The 24,293-nt window shown below is 39.1% G+C and overlaps 1 protein-coding gene across 1 annotated transcript; it reads left to right on the forward strand.

Annotated features, from left to right (window-relative positions):
* The first annotated feature begins 1,679 nt into the window (after window positions 1–1,679).
* Window positions 1,680–24,147, forward strand: LOC139165234 (proto-oncogene Mas-like). The gene is made up of 7 exons (XM_070748336.1): window positions 1,680–1,754; window positions 4,056–4,125; window positions 5,888–5,939; window positions 16,497–16,590; window positions 18,393–18,462; window positions 20,648–20,708; window positions 22,790–24,147. Exons 2-7 carry the CDS (start codon window positions 4,059–4,061, stop codon window positions 23,790–23,792), a joined length of 1,347 nt encoding a protein of 448 aa, XP_070604437.1. The 5' UTR covers window positions 1,680–1,754; window positions 4,056–4,058; the 3' UTR covers window positions 23,793–24,147.
* Window positions 24,148–24,293: the final 146 nt, after the last annotated feature.

A 24,293-nucleotide genomic window follows, 5' to 3' on the forward strand; every position in this document is an offset into this window, starting at 1 on the left:
AATGATAATAATTTATTAGATTTGTATTCCGCCCCTCTTTGAAGATAGTTATACCCAGCAACTGTATCATGGATTATTTTCTTTTGGGAACTCTATGGCCAGAGGTAAAGGTTGACCAGCTTGGAAACAGCTCTTGGCACTGAAAGTCTGCTGGGTGGTAGAGCATATGAAACTGCCAACATCAGGGTCAGTGAGCAAGACCGTACTTTATTTTGGGGGGTATAAGACACACCTTTTTACCTCCCCAAAGAGGGTGAAAATCTGGATTCGTCTTATACACAGAATGTAGCCCCACCCAGCCAACCCCACCCTTTGGTCTCTGCCTCCCAGCAATTTATTTTTAAAAGACTGCTTTATTATTGTTCTAGAGAACTTAACAAAACGAGGAAGCTTTTAAAAATAAATGCTTCATCTGTAGAGGCCCAGTGCTGTTGTAACTTCTTTTAAATAGCAGTGAATATATATTTCCAGAAAACCTCATTAATTTTAAGTATAATCTGAAATGTAACAGTGTCCTGTTTTACCACGAATAGAATAGAATAGAATAGAATAGAATTTTATTGGCCAATTGTGACTGGACATACAAGGACTGGAACTACTAGGATTCTTGTTGTTGAACAAGGAATCACAAAGTGCCTCATTTAATTTTAATGATTAACGAGTTCAATTCTAGGTTCAAATGTGGTCCTTAAGTCAAGTCAATGGCTAGCTCTAATATATCTTTTATTATTTATATTCCATTGTGAACCAATCATTAAGGATGAGCACAAAGTTTAATTTTTCTCCTTTTTTTAGTTTGTATTAACTTGAACTGTTTTTAAACAAGATTAAAGGATATTTTTAAACAAAAAATGAAGGTTTTACTTGAAAAAAATGGGATATACAATAGGCATATTATAACAAAGTTGCACCAAATTACTGAGACTTACTGTATAAGGTTTGATTTCTAAAATCTGCAGTGCCTATTTTTGATTCATAGGATAAGATTTTAACTACTCTCTTGGCGTCAACCAATACAATTATTAACAAGGGTCATTATAACGCAGACACAACCATCTATGCAACATTTTTCCACACTCTAAATCTGAACTTGATTGTTGGCTTGCAATCATTTTGTTGCTTGATTTTACCTGATGTGACACAGGGGAAATTTCTGCAAGCCAGCAACCAATAACTCCACATTTCAGCCCAGAACTAAATAAATATATTTTCTTCGGTATAGACATATGCGAATTTGTGAATTTCCATTGAAAGACACAATTTTTCCTGAGATATTAATGGCCCTGCTTCAACTTCAAAGTAATACACATGCTGTTATTAACTAAAATTAAGTAATTAGCTATTGAATAAAGAAACTGCGAAAGAAGAAAAGAATGTTAAACAACAAAGTTTAACAAACAATTATTTGTTAAAACAAACAAACAAACAAACAAAGAATTCAAGAATCTGATGTCCAAAATAGGCTGTTTTTCTCTCAGGTCCCTTCTGGTTGTTTCTTCTTTCATAATCTGATTGCATCTCTAACCACTTCTTTTGCATATTGTGTGCGATAACACTTAAAAGTGCAGAATTTAGAGAAGAATATTGCACAAGTTTACTGAGAAAGTTTGCGGCTTGACCCGGCTCACTTCTCCTTTTTGAGTGTACTTGCTTCAAGTGAAGGCCAACGGGACTCACACCAAAGAGATCTTGTCCTTGCATTGGGGGAAAGACCTGTTGGTCCTTCTGGAGATCTACCTTCCTATCATTACCAGGTATGGTTATAATAAAGGCAAAGCTTTTGTTGTGATAATTTGCTATTTCTAAAACACTCCATTTTGGGTTCAGGCTAAGTCGATCCTAGATAGAGGCAAGTATAAGAGTCTCCTGCTTCGGCAGAGGGTTGGACTAGATCAGTGATTTTCAACCTTTTTTGAGCTGCGGCACATTTTTTACATATACAAAATCATGGGGCACATTGAGCGGGGGGGGGAGTGGGGGGGCTAAAAAAAGTTTGGACAAAAAAATTCTCTCTCTCTCTGTCTTCCTCCTTTTCGCTCCATTTCTCAACCACTTTCTCTCTCTTCCTTCGTTCCTTTGTCTCTCCATCCTTCTTTCTTTCTATCTTTCTTCGTTCCTCTCTTTTTTGCTCTTTCTATCTCTCCCTCCTTCCCAGCCTATCTATCTCTCTCTCTCTTGCTTGCTTTCTCTCTCTTTCTTTCTCTTGCTTGCTTTCTCTCTCTCTTTCCCTCTCTTTCTTTCTTTCTCTCTCTCTCTTTCTCTCTCTTGCTGAGTTTCGCGGCACACCTGACCATGTCTCGCGGCACGCTAGTGTGATGCGGCACAGTGGTTGAAAAACACTGGACTAGATGACCTGCAAAGTCCCTTCCAACTCTGCTAGTCTGTTACTTGGGGAACATTGGGGTGTTATCAGATAATTCCACCGGTGGAACTCGCTTTACTACAGAACAGCAGAAAAAACAATTGCTACCAACCTGCCTTCCATTGAGGACATGAATACTACACAAGTCAAAAAGAGGGCTGTGAAAATAACTACACACCCCTGACAACTTGGACATAAATTGTTTCAACTTCTAGCCTCAAAACAAGCTATAAGGCAGTGCACATCAGAACAACTAGAGACAAGGACAGTTTTTTCTACCATGCCATCACTCTTCTAAACAACTAATTATTGTTGTTGTTTCTGTTGTTATTTTTGTGATTATTACTGTTGTTGTTGTTGTTGTTATCCAACAATACAACACACGACATCACTATGCTGGATTTCACATTTCATTCCCATGCACCTAGGATTGCATGATGTAGTATCGAATTATGTTGTTTGTTATTGTTGCTGCTGTTGTTGTTGTTGTTGTTCTTCTTCTATTATTATTATTATTATTATTATTATTATTATTATTATTATTATTGTTATTATTATTGGGATTTGTATGCCGCCCCTCTCCAACATTCCCACAACAGAGTGTAGATTCATTAAACAGATTCATGGATGCCAAGTGTATTGGTGGTTATTGAAATGGATGTCCATGTGCCATCTCTATGTTGGTTGAGGCAGGCAGGATTCCCTTGGGTACCGTTTGCTGGGGGTCAAGGGAAAGGGAGGGTTTTGTCTTCTCTTTCTGCTCAAGATCCCCAGGTACAATTGGTGGGCCACTGTGTGACACAGAATGCTGGACTCGATGGGCTTTGGCCTGATTCAGCATGGTTCTTCTTAGGTTCTTAATACCTTCTCTCCCCTTTCCTACCACCATCTACTCTTCTTTCCTTCTCGCTTCTCTACGTCCTCTTCTACTCTTTCTCCTTTCTCTCCTTCTCTCCTATTTCCTCTTACACCTTCTAAATTCTTCCCTGAGTGGATAATTCTAATTAATTTTTTAATTATTATTTTTCTCTCCACTGAAAACATACATAGCCTATCATATACTTCAATACAGCTTAATAAACATGTATCTTCTATTAAATATAATCATGAATACTTGTTAATTTCATATCTGCTACTCTTGGTATATGCCATTAATCTCAATAGAACATGGAGATTAACAGAAAGTAGAATGTTTTCAAAGAAAATTCAAGGGAAGCCCAGTGGACCTTTGGGACAACCATGATTTGGATGATTTAGAATTGAGTCATTAAACTCAATTTCCCATCCAATTCTTTACAGATTGGTATGAGTGACACAAGTCTTCTGATCACTGACTCCAATAAACCTTAATGTGTTTTTATGAGTTCTTTTCTTATGTTATGAATTGATATTAATTGAAAAAGTGCCCCATTTTTTGAAAGTTTTTTTCCTCCTTTTTAAAAAATCACTTTTTTAGGATTACTGTAATGTATTCCTGATTTTTGATTGCATTTGGTCTCAGACTGTAAATATATTTTATTGCTCCATTGAAAGCTAGGAGGGGCCACACCTGTTTTGTGTGGACGGCAACTCCAATAATGACTTGGAATTCTCCAAGAATACAATTTCTTTCAGTTATTTGGACAATCAAAAGAACAGTCAATTTTGCTTCTTTTAAAATAGGTGTACTTTTCTTTCAATTACAATGCTCCAGGACATGAACTCTTCTAAGCAAGCAAACAACACATTTTATACAATGGAACCGCCATTTAATAACTCAAAAGGTATGGACTTCATGGAAACTATGTTAGACAGTATGTAAACTTTCTTTCCTTTGTGGGGAGTACAGATAATTAAAAACCTGAAGGGTTGAAAATGCTTTGTGAGCTTTTTCCAAAATTGAAAGTCTCTCACAGAATCACGAGTTCCTGTTGTCCTCTCTCTCCTGAGGCCATTTTGAAAATGTTCAGATGGTGCTTTCACAAAATGGCTTCTGATGGAATTTATTTATTTGATTCATATGCCGCCCCTCTCCAAGGACTTGGGACAGCTTACAACATATCAAGAAACACAATATACAGTACAGATATCTAGAATCCAATTAATTTAGCTAATTAAATTTAAACACCCTAATAGCATTTAAAAATCACTCATTCCCATTCAACAGCAAACATACCTGCACTCGTCGGCCAGGGGGCTAGACTCTAATGGCCCCCAGCCTGGCAATACAGAAGAGTCTTTAGATTCTTACGGAAGGTGAGGAGGGGCAGTCCAAATCTCTGGGCCCCACAGAGAAGGTTCATCCCCTAGGCCCCACCAAGTGACATTTTCTAATTGATGGGACCGGGAGAAGGCCAACTCTGTGAGACCTAACCAGTCCCTGGGAGTCATGCGGAAGAAGGAGTTTTGCAAGTAACCTGGTCCGATGCCATGTAGGACTTTATAGGTCTTAACCAACACTTTGAATTGTGTCCACAAACCTATTGGCAGCCAATGCAGTCCACGGAGTGCTGGAGAAACTTGGGCATCACTTGGGAGGCCCATAACCAATCACACGGCTGCATATTGCACAATTTGAAGTTTCTGAACACTCTTCAATGGTAGCCCCTTATAGAGAGCCTTGCAGAAGTTGTACATATTACACAAAGGCACACAAATATATGCATTATCTACTATATGAACTGTATGTGTATGTACACAGAGAGAGAGACAGAGACAGAGGGAGAGAGAGAGAGAGAGCTCTTCTAAAATTATACACATTCAACCTCATTTATTGCTATAGGAGAAACATACACACAGCCCAGAAGGGAAAAAAAGAAAAAAAATGCTGGTTCTGCATACCTGACCTTACGCAGAGGAGCCCATCACTGGGATAGGGGATAAAGAATCCAACTGGATATTATTTTATTTATATTTTGGGGAAGCAATGTCCATCTGGGTTCAGTTTGAAGTGGGGAGAAAGACATTGGAAACATGGAGGCTGATTGGAAAGATGGTTTATTGATGGACAGAATCACATAATTTGGGATCCTGGGCAAAGGAGGGGCATGATGCTGGGAGTGCCTGGGTTTTATGACAAATGGTTGGGCTTTGAATTTCAGCTTGTGTTCTTATTGGTTGTCAGAGTTCTATGGGGCCATGTAGGGATATCATTGTAGGTTTTCTTTTAAGTCCCAGGCTTGGTTGACTCTTACTAGGTGATGATGTAATGAAAGGGCTTTGGGCAATTCCTACTATGACTCGGCCTGAAGGAGGTAGATCTTTGTTAATGTAGAATAGACTGTTTCAAGGCCTTAATGTCCCATTGACAAAAGGGTGCTGAGTTTCTGTCTCCCTTTTAGATGAAATATTCTTCCCTTTTAATATTTCCTAAAACATTTCATTCTTCTAGGAGACTGGTAGGTGCTAACCTCCTAAAATATAGTGACAAACGCCGGTTCAGAAAGAAACAAATCTGTGTGGATGAAGTTGTTAAAGCAGATGAGCATTTTTTGCCGCCTGCTGTTATTGATCAAAATAAAGGATTTATTATAATTGCTTCTTTAGGTGGTGGGAGACGAGGAGCTCACGGCCCTCCTTTTTTGATCGCACTCAATAAGTAAGTATATTATGAAACAAAATATTTTCTTTGCAGGAATAGAGTTAGCCTTCCAGTTGCCTCATAATATTCCAAAAGGAAACTTGCTTTGGTGCTCTGCCCAATTTGAACAGGATCTCTTTCTTTTGAACGGAATCTTCTGTGATGGAGGTTGCTCAATTCTCCATGTAATCTCTCCACACAATCAGGAGAACATTTCGGCTTTGTTCCTCTTTGTTGAAATCCATGGGACTTTCTTTACCATAGGACAGCTGTCACATATTTACTTACTTACGGGACGATCAACTGCCTCACGTATCGCAGCGGTTGCTTAGGTCCCACAGAGTTGGCCTCCTCCAAGTCCAGTCAGCTAAACAATGCTTGCTGGCAGGGCCTAGGGGAAGAGCCTTCTCTGTAGCTGCCCCAGCCCTCTGGAACCAACTCCCTCCAGAGATCCACACCGCCCCCACCCTAGGTGCCTTTCACAAGGTTTTAAAAACTTACCTTTAGTGGCAGGTCTGAAGCCATTGAGCTTAACACCTCGCTCCAGTCAAAGATGTGATTACGTGATTGTGGTTGAGTGAATATGAATGCCTGTTTTATATCTTTGAGGTCTTAATATTAGTTTTATGTTGGCTTTCTCTAACTATATTTGTATTGTATTGTATTCTCACTTTTGTAAGCTGCCCTGAGTCTGCGGAAAAAGCCGACATAGAAAATCCAACCAAATAAATAAATAAAGAAAATATAGGGACCACCTATAGATCTTCGTCACTATTAGCAATAGCCATAGCAGTTGGACTTATATAAAGCTTCATAGTGCTTTTGCAGCCCTCTCTAAGCAGTTTACAAAATCATCATATTGCCCCCAACAGTCAGGGTCCTCATTTGACCCACCTTGGAAGGATGGAAGGCTGAGTCAAACCTCGAACAAATGAATTTGAACTGCCAAACTGCAGATTGCCATCAGCTGAAGTAGCCTGCGCTGCTGCACTCTAACCACTATGTGACCTCACTCCTATTGGGTGTAGCAATTCTCCAATCTTGCAAGAAACTTTAATTTTATGGCTGTAGTTACCATCAGGCAGTCAAAAATGGGTATGTGTTGATATGTGTAAGCAGGGCCGCCGATAGATGGGTATTACTGGGAGGGGCGTACCGGGCCCCGGGGAAATTGAATAATGGGGGGGCCCCGGCGCTTCTCCTGCTGAGCCCAGCTGCTGTGGCTGTAGGTGCGCCCGCTCTAGCGTTCCTTTCGATCGGCCGCCGCCTGTGCAAAGTTTGCTTGCGAACTCGGAAGTGCCATCCCGCCGGCTGGCTGGCTAGCTGCTGCCTGGCCCCCTCCCTCCTGGAGGAGGGTCTCCCTCCGCACCACCAGCGGCGCTCCCCCCACCAGCCAGCCAGCCAAGCCCCGCGCCCACCGGAGCTGGCTCCTCGCTCTCCCCCCGCCGCCCGCCGCGTTTGCAGGAGGTGGGGAGGGTCGGGCGGCCCGCCAAGGCAAGGAGGGACGCCGCTGCCCCCCCTTCCCTCTCTCCGCCCGCCGCTGCGCCTCCTTGATGCCGAGAGGAGGTCTCGGACGCCACTCGGGAGCCACGGAGGCCCCTTTCTGCTCAGGGTCTGGGCCGCACGCTCTCCGCCCACAGCAGAAAAACACAAAAAATAAGGGAGAGAGAAAGAGAAAGAAAGAGAGAGAAAGGAAGAGGAGATATAGAAAGGGGGAGAGAGAAAGAGGGAGAGATAGAGAAGGAGAGAGAAAGAGAGAGATACAAAGAGAGTGAGTGAGAGAAGGAGAGATAAGAGAGAGAAAGAAAGAGGGACAGAGAGAAAGAAAGAGAGGGGCAGAGAGAAAGAAAGAGAGGGAAAGAGAGAAAGAAAGAAAGAGAGGGACAGAGAGAAAGAAAGAGAGGGACACAGAGAAAGAAAGAGAGGGACAGAGAGAGAGAAAGAGAGGGACAGAGAGAAAGAAAGAGGGACAGAGAGAAAGAAAGAGAGGGACAGAGAAAGGGAGAGAGAGAAAGAAAGGTAGAGAGAAAGAGGGAGAGATAGAAAGAGAGTGAGTGAGAAAAAGAGAAGAGAGAGAGAAAGAAAGAGAGATGGGGGAGAGAAAGAGGGAAAGATAGAGAGGGAGAGAGAAAGGAAGAAGAGAGATAGAAAGGGAGAGAGAGAGAAAGGAGGAGACAGAAAGAGGGAGAGAGAAAGAGGGAGAGATAGAAAGAGAGTGAGTGAGAGAAAGAAGAGAGAGAAAGAGAGGACAGAGAGAAAGAGAGAGAGAATGAGAAAGACAGAAGGACAGAGAGAAAGGGAGAGAGAGAGAAAGAGGAAGAATAAATATTAAATATTGTATTTGTTCCCATTTTGTTTTTTACTTTAAATGAGGTATGTGCAGTGTGCATAGGGATTTGTTCACACGTTTTTTTAATAGTCCAGCCCTCCAACAGTCTGAGGGACAGTGAACTGGCCCCCTGTGTAAAAAGTTTGGGGACCCCTGATCTACACTGTTCAAAAAAAATAAAGGAAACACTTAAACAACACAATATAACTCCAAGTAAATCAAACTTCTGTGAAATCAAACTGTCCACTTAGGAAGCAACGCTGATTGACAACTTGGAGTTTATATTGTGTTGTTTAAAACCCTGCTGTTCTGTTCGGGTCAGTGAGACCCGAAATCAAAGTTTGAGACCCTGTAAAAAATTTTCCCTGCATATCTGAAACTTGAAATTTCATGACTTTTCATCATTTCAGGGGTTCTCTCTATGATAATTTTTTGGGGGGTGGGGGGCTTAGTTTTTGCTGGGCAAAAAAAGTTACAAATCTTCTGTTCCCGGGTCACCCGGACCGAAAACTCTTCATTTGCAGTGCTTATGTTTGGTCTTTTTGAAAGCTTTTTTCACTTGGAAAGTAGTCTGAACATTTCTGCACACAATGACATGAAAATTGAAATGAAAAAAGTAATTCTTATTGGTTTATTTTGCTGATATAATGCACGCCCCCCCGTTTTTGTGAAAGTTTTTTCAATTTATGGATAGTTTTGCTTGCAAAATGCATTCTATTTTACTGAAGTTGGTGTGGGATTGGTAGCTTGAACATTTCTGAATATAAGAAAAATATAAAGGAACTGAAAAAAATGATTCTTACTGGTTTTTTAACATCAGAAATAAGGCCTCCCCCCCCCTCAGCTGCTTGCAACCATTTTCACTTTTTTATTTTTTTATGCTCCAAATCCGAAATATTCTTTAAAATCTTAGGCATTCATTTACTCAATTTAACAATGCTGATCATCAAAAAATATTTTTGGGGTGGTGGCTAATTGTTTTCTGGGCAAAAAAAAATCATCACTTTGAGTCTGTTTCTGTTCGTATGTGACCGGACCAAAAATAATTTTTTTAGGTACTTGAATTTGATCTTTTTGAAAACTTTTTCAACTGGAAAACTAGTTTGAACATTTATGAACATAATGATATGAAAATTGAACTGGAAAAATTGAGACTTATATTTTTATTTTGATCAAGAAGCCCCTCCCCACATCCTTTCTGAATTTCGTGTCAATTTCTATTTTTTAAGGCTACAAATCCCTAAGGAATTTTCCCCCAAAAGATTTGATATACTAAATTGAACATTTCTGAATATAAGAAAAATGTAAATGAACTGGAAAAAATGGTTCTTATTGGTTTATTTTTGCCACAAAAGGGCCACCCCCCCTCGGCCTTGCTGTGTGCCATTATTGTCACTTTTTATACATATTTGGCTAGAAATATTTGGAATATCCTTTTGAAAATCAACCACATTGTAGCCAGATAACTAATTTTATGAAAGAAATCAATTTTACTAAAAAAAAGTATGTAAGTTTGAAATTAACAGCATAATTTTTATATAAATTGAAATAATTGAGGCATACTTTATGTGCAAAATAAACCAATATGCATCAATTTTTCCAGTTCAATTTTCATATCATTATGTTCAGAAATGTTCAAGCTACCAATCCCACACCAACTTTAGTAAAATAGAATGCATTTTGCAGGCATAATTATCAATAAACCTAAAAAAAATTCACAAAAACGGGGGGAGGCATATTTATGTGCAAAATAAACCAATAAGGATTAATTTCTTCAGTTCAATTTTCATATCATTGTGTGCAGAAATGTTCAGACTACTTTCCAAGTGAAAAAAGTATTCAAATTGACCAAACATAAGCACTCCAAATGAAGAGTTTTCGGTCCGGGTCAGGGTGACCAGCGAACAGAAGATTTGTAACTTTTTTAAAACAGAACGTTCCCTTCACTTTTTTTTGAGCAGTGTACTTTGAAATTAACTTGGATACCACGGGCTCGTTCAGACCTGCATTCACCGATGGGCGTAAAAACTAGATCGAAAAGGATATTGAGATGTGAAGCAATATGAAATTTTATTTGGTTTTTTTTTAACAGCTCCTATTTTAATACCACTGATAACTACACAACCCCCTGGATAATTAGAATAGAATAACAGTGGGAAGGCACCTTGGAGGTCTTCTAGTCCAACCCCCTGCTTAGACAGGAATCCTACACTACTTCAGACAGATGATTTTTTTTTTAAAGTAGTTATTATGTAAACATTTAAAAAATAAGATATTTCATAATCTATCATTTTACAATATACTTATTTGTTTGTTTAAATTTTGTATTTGCATTTTATAAGACAAGCAACAAAACAACACAACATAACAAACACCACCCCCGTCCCTTTTGAACTGTTATCCTCACAGTTCCTTCTTTATATAGTTATACGGCCTGTAACATCAGCGGTTATTATATGATTATTCTATAGTTCCAGTAAAACTAAGGTCAAGTTGTTGCTATCATAATCTTATGAATAAAGTTAATTCTGGGAAAATCGGGTTTTATTTACAGCTATTTTCAGATGATTATCTAACATCTTCTTAAAAACTTTAAAAAAGTAGTTTTAAAATGGGGGGGGCAGACACTTAGGCTGTATGGGGCCCCCAAATTCCTGATTGCGGCCCTGTGTGTAAGTGAAAAAAGTGTGTGTCTATGCGTATTGATGTGTGTATGTATGCAGTATTGGGCTTCCCCCCAGTACAGGGGGAATCCCCCAATCCATTAGCAGAAATGGCGATGCGTGCACATCCGCTCATCCTCACCATGCCCCTGCTCAAGAAATATTATTATTATTATTATTATTATTATTATTATTATTATTATTATTATTAATAGTAGTAGTAGTAGTATCATTATCATCATCATCAGTATTAGTATTATTAGTATTATTAGTATTATCAGTATTATCAGTATTATCAGTATTATCAGTATTATCAGTATTATTATTAGTAGTAGTAGTAGTATTATTAATATTATCAGTATTACTACTACTATTATTATTATTATTTAGATTTCTATGCCGCCCCTCTCCAAGGACTTTGCTCTAGCGCATGTGCAGAAACAAAGAAGTCGATGAAAATCAGCGATCTTTGACATTTCTTTACTTCTGCACATGCGCTAATATTCTCGTGTGAGATTTTGGCAATTTTTGACCATTTTTTCTGCTTCGGAACATGCATGGAAGCAAATTCTCATGTGAAGGTGTGCGCTCCCAACTGCTGGCCTCCAGGACTTCACTGTACGTATGTGTGTAAGCATGTATGTATGTATGTATGTATGTATGTATGTGTGTGTGTATATATATGTAAATAATGTACATACTTACGTCCTGTGGGAAGAGAAATCAAGTCTGGTTCCAAGCCAGGAGAAAGACTGGAAATGAAATGGAGCCTGGCTGATGGGAAAGAAGGACACTTTTTATTTGATTTCCAGAAACTTTCTTGGCCACAGCAGGTTGTAATCTGCCCTGAGTCTAAGGAGAAGGGCAGGATAAAAAATGAAATTAAATCAAATCAATTAATCAAATCAAATCAAATCAAAATAATAATAATAGTAATAACAACAACAACAACAATAATAACAACAACATCAAGAACAAAGAAACAACAACAACAACAACAACAATAATAATAATAATAATAATAATAATAATAATAATAATAATAATAATTATTATTATTATTATTATTATTATTATTATTATTATTATTATTATTATTATTATTATTATTATTTATAATGCCCTTTTAACAAAGGGCATAACAGCATGCTGGCAATAGCACTTTTTAACAGAGCCAGCATATTGCCCCCACAATCCGACTCCTCATTTTACCCACCCCGGAAGGTTGGAAGGCTGAGTCAACCTTGAGCCGGTGATGAGATTTGAACCGCTGACCTGCAGATCTTAGCAGTCAGCTTCAGTGGCCTACAGTACTGCACTCTACTCACTGCGCCACCTCGGCTCAGTTAAATAGGTAGGTAGGTAGGTAGGTAGGTAGGTAGGTAGATAGATAGATAGATAGATAGATAGATAGATAGATAGATAGCAAGAAAGAAAGAAAGAAAGAAAGAAAGAAAGAAAGAAAGAAAGAAAGAAAGAAAGAAAGGCAGGCAGGCAGGCAAGCAAGCAAGCAGACAAACAAACAAACAAATAAATACTATTTTAATCTGGGAAAGAGGGTGTCCCTTTCTACAATATGTATGTATTTCGCTAACAAGGACTGATTCTCTTTCTGTCTCTTTGTGTTTTCAGGATACGGAGAGAATTTCCAATTCCTCTAAGTCATAAGATTGGTTCTGGACCAGTCGACTTTCTCTCCAATACTACTGGAATTTGTTCAAATGTTTCTGTAATACCAGAATTTCTTCCTTACGATCATCTGTTTGATAATGTAACACAAAATCTTCTCAATGGCTTCATTGCCCTTATTTGGCTTTTGGGCCTGGTGGGAAATGGAGCCACCATTTACCTCCTGGCCTTTTCCATTAAGAGGAATCCTTTCACCACTTTCATCCTGAACCTTTCCATCACTGATTTTGGGGTCATCACATCCCTGATCACTGCAACTATATTTGTGTCAGTGTTTACTCTGACCCACAGAACATACGTCGTCAATGCCTTTTTCTTCTTATTTTTTGAGTTCTTTTCCTTCACGTATTCTGCCAGCCAGTTTCTGCTCACAGCCATCAGCCTGGACAGGTGCGTAGCTGTCCTCTTCCCCCTCTGGCATCGTTGTCATCGGCCTCCATATTTGTCCACACTTGTTTGTAGCCTCATATGGATCCTCTCCTTCCTGCTCTCTGCGCTGCACTTCATTCTCCACCAGACCAGAACCTATGGAAGTTCACCTGTGCTTTACCAGCTTATTGTGAATGGCTTACTTTGTACACCTCTCATGGTTGTGTCTACTGTGATTCTCTGGATTCATATGAGGTCTAAATCTCAACGCAACCAAAGGAAACTGCTCACCACCATCTTGCTGGCCCTCCTCTTCTTCCTCCTGCTTTCTCTCCCAATGAATGTCTTTTATGTCATCGAACATTTTCATTCTCCTAATCTCCTCCTCATGACCATTGGGATAGTATGTGCCACTGTCAACAGCAGCATCAACGCACTCCTTTATTTCTTAGTGGGGAGGAAGAAGGGAGGAAAAGGTCAGACCACAGCATCTTACAAGGTTGCTCTGCAAAGAGTTTTCAGAAATGAGAAAACCAGCCCAGAAGACCAGGAAACCACAAACGAAAGCCAGTTGTGAAGAGTCATAAATATTGCATAATAAATGTATTATCCAACACTTTTATTTGGCATAGCATATGTGTTTTTCTTATCTTTTCTTTGCATTTTAGCCTTTATCCTGGTCTATGACCAAAATAAATGTTTAATTTGATTTGGGTTATGGACTTGGACACCTGTTTGTAGAAGGGAAGACTTCTTTTTCAAGGAGCTAAACTTGAAATGAGCCTTGAGTCATTGGTGTGGAGAAAGAGGTTTGAAGGGGATTCTCTCTAAAACCTGAATAGTCTTTATCTGATAGATATGCAGTGTGTGCTTTACTCTGGCAAGATTCCTGTCTGCATACAAACAGCAATAAAGGAGTTGTTTTAAACAAATGGTTGTATTGGTCTTGATTTCCTGCATTTGACCACTTGATAGTTATACCCAGCAACTGCATCGTGGATTATTTTCTTTTAGGAACTCTATGGCCAGAGGTAAAGGTTTACCAGCTTGGAAACAGCTCTTGGCGCTGAAAGTCAGCTGGGTGGTACAGCATATGGAACTGCCAACATCATTGTCAGTGAGCAAGAACATACTGTATTTTTTTTGGGGGGGAGGGATATAAGACCCACCTTTTTACCTCCCCAAAGAGGGTGAAAACTTGGATGTGTCACCCTCAACCTTTGGTCTCTGCCTCCCAGCAATTTACCCCCTTGCAGCAAACAGAACAGGAATTTGTCTTGGTGCATAAGCTCTGAGTTTACATAAAAGAAAAGCGTACATGATATAATGCGTACATAATATAATGCAGCTGAGTTAAATCCTGATGTAGTCATGTTTGGAGTAGATCTATTTAAGTAATGGGGAGGAGTTAGTGTGACTCCATTTAAGAATACATTCTCGCATTAATATACTGCCGTAATGTACATTTCCCCAATTCTTTACTATTTCTATGGGTCAGACACACCTACACAAAAATACAAAGCAAACAGTGTATATCATCTGTACTGTTTGCTGTTTGCTGGGAGGGGGTCAGAGGTAGATCCCCCCCTTTTTTTCCTCCCCTAAAACTAAGGTGTGTCTTATTCTCTGGTGCATCTTATACTTTGACTAATACAGCAGATGGAAATGAGATGATTGTAAGAAATTATTCTTACTTGGGACTCTATCCATTTAATGACTTGAGCAATAGTTAAATAATTTAACAATGACTGGAGCTACAGTGGTACCTCATGATACGAACCCCTCATCATATGAACTTTTCCAGGGTTCTGAATTTTTTTTGCCTCTTCTTACAAACTTTTTTCACCTTACGAACCTGCCAAGCCACCACTGAGATTCCCTGCCTCTGGACTTTCATTGCAAGCCACCTGGAAGTTTTTGCGATCCTGGGATCCCCTGAGGCTCCCCTACATGGGAAACCCCACCTCCTGACTTCCGCGTTTTTGCAATGCTGTAGGGAAATCCCAGGAGGGGAATCCCAGGATCGCAAAAATGGGTGCTCAGCTGGGCAGAGTAAGGGAGACAAAAACAGGAAGAAAAGACTCATGGACTCAAGGGAGGAGAAAGGTGTGGGGCAGATGAGGAGAGAGAGGTGGACAAAAACAGGAAGAAAAGACTCATGGAGCTCAAGGGAGGAGAAAGGTGTTCGCCTCAGCTTTATCTGGCCGTCGCTTTTTTTTAAAAAAGCCTTAATATTTTGGATTATCCTAATAGGCTTGCACACATTATTGGCTTTTCCATTAATTCCTATTGGAAACATTGTTTCATCTTATGAACATTTCACCCTATAAACCAATTAAGTTCATAAGACAAGGTATTACTGTACTAGGATTCTTGTTGTTGAACAAGGAATCACAAAGTGCCTCAATTAATTTTAACAATGATTAATGAGTTCAATTCTAGGTTCAAATGTGGTCCTTCAGTCAAGTCAATGGCTAGCTGTAATATATCTTGTATTATTTATATTCCATTGTGAACCGATCACTAATGATATGCACAAAATTTATTTTCCCTCCTTTCTTAGCCGCTCTGAATGCATGGAGAGAGGTGGCATACAAATCTAATAAATTATTATTACTATTATTGTATTACCTTTAACTGTTTTTAAACAAGATTAAAGGATATCTTTATATGAAAAATAAAGGTTTTATTTGAAAAAAAGGGATATATAAAATGCATATTTTGGAAGATTGCAATAGACAGATTTTAACAAGGTTGCACCAAATGGCTGAGACTTACTGGATAAGTTTTGATTTCTAAAATCTGCAGTGCCTATTTTTGATTCATAGTATAAGATGTTAACCACTCTCTTGGCATCAACCAATATTATTAACAAAGGTCATTATAACACAGACACCACCATCTATGCAACAATTTTCCACACTGTAAAGCTTTCATTCCAGTGCAGTATCACACATGATATATATCCAGTCCCTCCCTGGTGCCGTCTGAACTTGGTTGTTGGCTTGCAATCATTTTGTTGCTTGATTTTACCTGATATGATACAGGGGAAATTTCTGCAAGCCAAACCAATAACTCCACAACTAAATAAATATATTTTCTTCTGTATAGACATATGCTGTCCTTAACTTAGATTTTGTGAACCTCCATTGAAAGACACAATTTTCCCTGAGATATCAATGGTCCTGTTTCAACTTCAAAGAAATACAAATGCTGTTATTAGCTAAAAGTAAGTAATTAGCTATTGAATAAAAAAACTGCGAAAGAAGAAAAGAATGTTAAACAACAAAGTTTAACAAACAATTCTTTGTTAAAAAAAAAATAAAAAAATTCAAGAATCTGTTCTCTCAAGTCCTGTCTGGTTGCTTCTTCTTACATAATCTGATTGCATCACTAACCACTTCTTTTGCATATTGTCTGCGATAACACCTAAAAATGCAGAATTTAGAGAAAAATATTGCACAAGTTTACTGAGAAAGTTTGAGGCTTGTCCCGACTCACTTCTCCTTTTTGACTGTTTTGAAGTGAACACCAACGGGGCTCACACCAAAGAGATCTTGTCCTGAGATTGGGGGAAAGACCTGTTGCTCCTTCTGGAGATTCTTCCTATCATTACCAGGTATGGCTATAATAAAGGCAAAGCTTGGGTTGTGGTAATTTGCTATTTCTAAAATACTTCATTCTGGGTCCAGGCTAAGTTGATCCTAGATAGAGGCAAGTGTAAGAGTCTCGTGCTTCGGCAGAGGGTTGGACTAGATGACCTACAAAGCGCCTTCCAACTCTGCTAGTCTGTTACTTGGAGAACATTGGGGTGTTATCAGATAATTCCACAGGTGGAACTCGCTTTACTACAGAACAGCAGAAAAAGCAATTGCTACAAACCTGCCTTCCATTGATGACATGAATACTACACAAGTCAAAAAGAGGGATGTGAAAATATCTACAGACCCCTGACAACTTGGACATAGATCTACCCTCAAAACAAGCTATAAGGCCGTGCCCATCAGAACAACTAGAGACAAAGACAGTTTTTTCTACCATGCCATCACTCTTATTGTTGTTGTTGTTTCTGTTGTTGTTTTTGTGATTGTTGTTGTTGTTGTTGTTATCCAACAATACAACACACGAGATTACTATTCTGGATTTCACATTTCATTCCCATGCACCTAGGATTGCATGATGTAGTATCAAATTATGTTGTTGTTGTTGTTGTTGTTGTTATTATTATTATTTTTATATTATTATTATTATTATTATTATTATTATTATTATTATTATTATCAATGGGATTTTTATGCCGCCCCTCTCCGACATTCCCACATCGGAGTGTAGATTCATTAAACAGATTCATGGATGCCAAGTGTATTGTCGGTTATTGAAACGGATGTCCAAGTGCCGCCTCTATGTTGGTTGAGGCAGGCAGGATTCCCTTGGGTACCATTTGTTGGGGGTCAAGGGAAAGGGAGGGTTTTGTCTTCTCTTTCTGCTCAAGATCCCCAGGTACAATTGGTGGGCCACTGTGTGACACAGAATGCTGGACTCGATGGGCTTTGGCCTGATTCAGCATGGTTCTTCTTAGGTTCTTAATACCTTCTCTCCCCTTTCCTACCACCATCTACTCTTCTTTCCTTCTTGCTTCTCTACGTCCTCTTCTACTCTTTCTCTTTTCTCTCCTTCTCTGCCATTTCCTCTTACACCTTCTAAATTCTTCCCTGAGTGGATAATTCTAATTATTATTTTTTAACTATTATTTTTCTCCCCACTGAAAACATACATAGCCTATCATATACTTCAATACAGCTGAATAAACATGTATCATCTATTAAATAGAATCATGAATACTTGTTAATTTCATATCTGTTACTCTTGGTATATGCCATTAAACTCAATAGAACATGGAGATTAACAGAAAGTAGAATGTTTTCAAAGAAAATTCAAGGGAAGCCCAGTGGACTTTTGGGACAACCATGATTTGGATGATTTAGAATTGAGTCATTGAAGTCAATTTCCCATCCAATTCTTTCCAGATTGCTATGAATGACACCAATCTTCTGATCACTGACTCCAATAAACCTTAATATGTTTTTATGTGTTCTTTTCTTATGTTATGAATTGATATTAATTGAAAAAGTGCCCCATTTTTTGAAAGTTTTTTTCCTCCTTTTTGAAAAATCTCTTTTTTAGGATTTCTGTAATGTATTCCTGATTTTTGATTGCATTTGGTCTCAGACTGTAAATATATTTTATTGCTCCATTGAAAGCTAGCAGGGGCCACACCTGTTTTGTGTGGATGGCAAATTGAATAATGACTTGGAATTCTCCAAGAATACAATTTCTTTCAGTTATTTGCACAATCAAAAGAACAGTCAATTATGCTTATTTTAAAATAGTTGTACTTTTCTTTCAATTACAATGCTGCAGGACGTGAACTCTTCTAAGCAAGCAAACAACACATTTTGCACAATGGAACAGACATTTAATAACTCAAAAGGTATGGACTTCATGGAAACTATGTTAGACAGTATGTAAACTTTCTTTTGTGGGTAGTACAGATAATTAAAAACCTGCAGGGTTGAAAATGCTTGATCATAAACAAATGAAAAATGAAATAAAAAATTAATGCTTAGCTGTTTATTTTGCTCATAAAAGGGCCTCCCCCCTGGCTGTGTGCAATTATGTTTCTTTATATAGAGACCATGCTGCAAGTTCCAAATTACATCCTTGATTTTAGTATAATGGATTTCTTACATAAATGCCTGTGTTCTTCTTCATATTAGAAAAATAATAGTTAGAGGCCAAAAAGCATTTCTGAAAATGCAATGAAAATGGTTTCATTTTCCAAGGGAACACTTAAAAAAAATATTTTGAATTAATTATCAGGTTAAATAATTCCGTTGCAGCTTAGAAGTTCACAAATTGATTATTGGCTAATGGTAAGGATAGGGCAATGCAGGGCTATAAATTTTTTTACTACCACACTGTGGGCGTGGCTTGCAGGCCATGTGACCAGGCGGGAGTGACCTGATGATCATGTGACTGGGCTGACTTAATGATCATGTGACTGGCTTAAAGGTGGCCAACTTGACATCATTCACATCAAGGGTTAGAGTTAGGGTGCCTGGCCTCTCCTCGCCTCAACGAGATACAATTTCCCTATTAATTTACTATTAATGAACATTCAAAATATACTATTTAATTCTATGTACAGTCTGCGGAGAGGGGCGGCATGCAAATCCAATAAATAAATAAATAAAATATATGCCATATGTGTACATACATATTACAGACAGGCACACAAAACTATACATTATCTGCTATATAAACTGTATGTGTATGTAAACACACACACACATACACACATGCACGGCTCTTCTAAAATTATACACATTCAACCTCATTTACTGCAATAGGAAAAACATACACACAACCCAGAAGGGGAAAAAACCAAAAAAAAAAACCAAAAATGTTGCTACTGTTCTCCATACCTGACCAACATTTTTATACCGGTTCTCCGTACTTGACCCAACCCCTAGCAGCCCATCACTGGGATAGGGGATAAAGAATCCTACTGGATATTATTTTATTTATATTTTTGGGAAGCAATGTCCATCTGGGTTCAGTTCCAAGTGGGGAGAAAGACATCGGAAACATGGAGGCTGATTGGAAAGGTGGTTTATTGATGAACAGGATCACGCAGTTTGAGATCCTGAGCAAAGAAGGGGCATGATGCTGGGAGTACCTGGGTTTTATGCCAAATGGTTGGGCTTTGAATTTCAACTTGTGTTCTGATTGGTTGTCAGAGTCCCATAGGGCCATGCAGGGGTAACTTTGTAGGTTCTCTTTTAAGTCCCAGGCTTGGTTGACTTTTACTGGGTGATGATGTAATGAAAGGGCTTTGGGCAATTCCTACTATGACTCGGCCTGAAGGAGGTAGATCTTTGTTAACGTAGAATAGACTGTTTCAAGGCCTTAATGTCCCATTGACAAAAGGGTGCTGAATTTCTGTCTCCCTTTTAGATGAAATATTCTTCCCTTTTAATATTTCCTAAAACATTTCATTCATTCATTCTTTTTTTCTTTCTTTCTTTCTTTCATTCATTTATTCATTCATTCATTTATTAGATTTGTATGCCGCCTTTCTCTGAGGACTCGGGGCGGTTCACAAGAAGCAAAAATATCATCTACAAATCCAATATTAAAACAATTTTAAAACCCCTTATTAAAAAATAATTATACAACCCGAGCAAACCATACATACAACAAAACAGGTAAGGGTATATTAATTTCCCCATGCCTGGCGACATAGATGGGTTTTCAGGAGTTTAGGAAAGGTAAGGAGGGTGGGGGCAATCCTAATCTCTGGGGGGAGTTGATTCCAGAGGGCCGGGGCTGCCACAGAGAAGTCTCTTCCCTTAGGTCCCGCCAAATGGCATTGTTTTGTCGACGGGACCTGGAGAAGGCCAACTCTGTGGGACATAATTGGTCGCTGGGATTTGTGCGGCAGCAGGTGGTTTTTTTCTAGGAGACTGGTAGGTGCTAACGTCTTATAATATAGTGACAGACGCCCATTCAGAAAGAAACAAATCTGTGTGGATGAAGTTGTTAAAGCACATGAGCATTTTTTGCTGCCTGCTGTTATTGATCAAAATAAGGATTTACTATAATTGCTTCTTTAGGTAATAGATCCACCCACATAATAGCATACGACTTCCCTCAAGTTTGGATCGGATACGATGAGTAAGTATATTATGAAACATTTTTTTTCTTTGCAGGAATGGAGTTAGCCTTCCAGTTGCTTCATAATATTCCAAAAAGAAACTTGCTTTGGTGCTCTGCCCATTTTGAACAGGACCTCTTTCTTTTGAACAGAATCTTCTGTGATGGAGGTTGCTCAATTCTCCATGTCATCTCTCCACACAATCAGGAGAACATTTCAGCTTTGTTAGTCTTTGATGAAATCCATGGGATTTTCTTGATCATAGGACAACTGTCGCATATTTACTTACTTACAGGATGATCTCCTGCCTCACGTATCGCAGCAGTTGCTTAGGTCCCACAGAGTTGGCCTTCTCCAAGTCCAGTCAGCTAAGCAATGCCGGCTGGCAGGGCCTAGGGGAAGAGCCTTCTATGTAGCTGCCCCAGCCATCTGGAACCAACTTCTCCCAGAGATCCACAATGCCCCTACCCTATTTGCCTTTCACAAGGTTTTAAAAATTTACCCTTGCTGGCAGGTCTGAAGACGTTGAGCTTAACACCTGGCTCCAGTCAAATATGTGATTGTGTGATTGTAGTTGAGTGAATATGAATGTCTGTTTTATATCTTGGAGGTCTTAATATTAGTTTTAAGTTGGGTTTCTCTTACTATATTTTATTGTATTTTATTCTCACTTTTGTAAGCTGCCCTTAGTCTTCAGAAAAAGGCAGCATAGAAAATCCAACCAAATAAAGAAAGAAAGAAAATATAGGGACCACCTATAGGTCTTTGTCACTATTAGCAATAGAGATAGCAGTTAGACTTATATACAGCTTCATAGTCCTTTTACAGCCCTCTCTAAGCAGTTTACAGAATCAGCATATTACCCCCAACAATCAGGGTCCTCATTTGCCCCACATTGGAAGGATGGAAGGCTGAGTCAAACCTCAAACAACTGAATTTGAACTGCCAAACTGCAGCTTGCCATCAGCTGAAGTAGCCTGCACTGCTGCACTCTAACCACTATGCCACCTCACTCCTATTGGGTGTAGCAATTCTCCAATCTTGCAAGAAACTTTAATTTTACGGCTGTATTTACCATCAGGCAGTCAAAAAGGGGTATGTGTTGATATATGTAAGTGAAAAAGTGTGTGTCTATGCGTATTGATGTGTATATGTATGCAGTATTGGTGTGCCCCCAGTACAGCTGGAATCCCCCAATCCATTAGCAGAAATGGCGATGTGTCTGTAATATGGTAAATTATTTAGCTTTACTAGATAAATGGTCAAAGCAATGGAAACTGCAGTTTAATGTTTCCACATGTAAAATAATACAGTTGGTGAAAAGGAATCCTCAATCTGAATTTTGCATTGGCAGTTCTGTGTTATCAAAAACTTCAGAAGAGAAGGATTTAGGGGTAGTGATTTCTGACAGTTTCAAAATGGGTGAGCAGTGTGGTCGGGTGGTAAGAAAAGCAAGTAGGATGCTTGGCTGCATAGCTAGAGATATAACAAGCAGGAAGAGGGAGATTGTGATCCCGCTGTATAAAGCGCTGGTGAGACCACAATTGGAGTACTGTGTTCAGTTCTGGAGAGCTCACCTACAAAAAGATATTGAACAAATTGAACGGGTCCAAAGACGGGCTACAAGAATGGTGGAAGGTCTTAAGCATAAAACGTATCAGGAAAGACTTCATGAACTCAATCTGTATAGTCTGGAGGACAGAAGGAAAGGGGGGACATGATCGAAACATTTAAATATGTCAAAGGGTTAAATAAGGTTCAGGAGAGAAGTGCTTTTAATAGGAAACTGAACACAAGAACAAGGGGACACAATTTGAGGTTAGTTGGGGGAAAGATCAAAAGCAACATGAGAAAATATTATTTGACTGAAATAGGAGTAGATCCTTGGAACAAACTTCCCACAGACATGGTTGGTAAAATCACAGTAACTGAATTTAAACATGCCTGGGATAAACATATATCCATCCTAAGATAAAATACAAAAAATAGTATCAGGGCAGACTAGATGGATCATGAGGTCTTTTTCTGATGTCAGTCTTCTATGTTTCTATGTATTTCGCTAACAAGGACTGATTCTCTTTTTGTCTCTTTGCATTTTCAGTATACGGAGCGAATTTCTAATTCCTCGAAGTCGTGAGCGTGTTCCTGAATTGATTGACTTTCCCTTCAATGCTACTGAAATTGTTTCAAATGTTTCTATAATACCAGAATTTTCTCCTTACGATCATCTGTTTGATAATGTAACACGAAATCTTCTCAATGGCTTCTTTGCCCTTATTTGCATTTTTGGCCTGGTGGGAAATGGAGCCACCATTTACCTCCTGGCCTTTTCCATTAAGAGGAATCCATTCACCACTTTCATCCTGAACCTCTCCATCGCTGATTTTGGGGTCATCACATCCCTCGTTGTTTCAGCCATATTTGTGTCAGTGTTTACTCTGAGCCGCAGAACATACGTCGTCAATGCCTTTTTCTTATTATTTTTTGAGTTCTTTTCCTTCACGTATTCTGCCAGCCAGTTTCTGCTGACAGCCATCAGCCTGGACAGGTGCGTAGCTGTCCTCTTCCCCCTCTGGCATCGTTGTCATCGGCCTCCATATTTGTCCACACTTGTTTGCAGCCTCATCTGGATCCTCTCGTTCCTGCTCTCTGCGCTGCACTTCATTCTCCACCAGACCAGAACCTATGGAAGTTCACCTGTGCTTTACCAGCTCATTGTGAATGGTTTACTTTGTACGCCTCTCATGGTTGCATCTACTGTGATTCTCTGGATTCATATGAGGTCTATGTCTCAACGCAACCAAAGGAAACTGCTCACCACCATCTTGCTGGCCCTCCTCTTCTTCCTCCTGCTTTCTCTCCCACTGAATGTCTTTTATGCCATCGAACATTTTCATTCTCCTAATCTTCTCCTCATGACCTTTGGGATAGGATGTGCCACTCTCAACAGCAGCATCAACCCACTCCTTTATTTCTTAGTGGGGAGGAAGAAGGGAGGAAAAGGTCAGACCAGAGCATCTTACAAGGTTGCTCTGCAAAGAGTTTTCAAGAATGAGAAAAGCAGCCCAGAAGACCACGAAACCACGAACGAAAGCCAGTTGTGAAGAGTCATAAATATTGCATAATAAATGTATTATCCAACACTTTTATTTGGCATAGCATATGTGTTCTTCTTAGCTTTTCTTTGTATATTAGCCTTTATCCTGGTCTATGACCAAAATAAATGTTTAATTTGATTTGGATTATGGACTTGGATGCCTGTTTGTAGAAGGGAAGACTTCTTTTTCAAGGAGCTAAACTTGAAATGAGCCTTGAGTCATTGGTGTGGAGAAAGAGGTTCAAAGGGGATTCTCTCTAAAACCTGAATAGTATTTATCTGATAGATATGCAGTTTGTGCTTTACTCTGGCAAGATTCCTGTCTGCATGCAAACAGCAATAAAGAAGTTGTTTTAAACAAATGGTTGTATTGGTCTTTATTTCCTGCACTTGACCACTTGATAGCTATACCCAGCAACTGCATCGTGGATTATTTTCTTTTGGGAACTCTATGGCCAGAGGTAAAGGTTTACCAGCTTGTAAACAGCTCTTGCTGTTGAAAGTCAGC

This window comes from Erythrolamprus reginae, chromosome 3 (genome assembly GCF_031021105.1).
Source record: "Erythrolamprus reginae isolate rEryReg1 chromosome 3, rEryReg1.hap1, whole genome shotgun sequence".
Taxonomy (NCBI): Eukaryota; Metazoa; Chordata; class Lepidosauria; order Squamata; family Dipsadidae; genus Erythrolamprus; species Erythrolamprus reginae.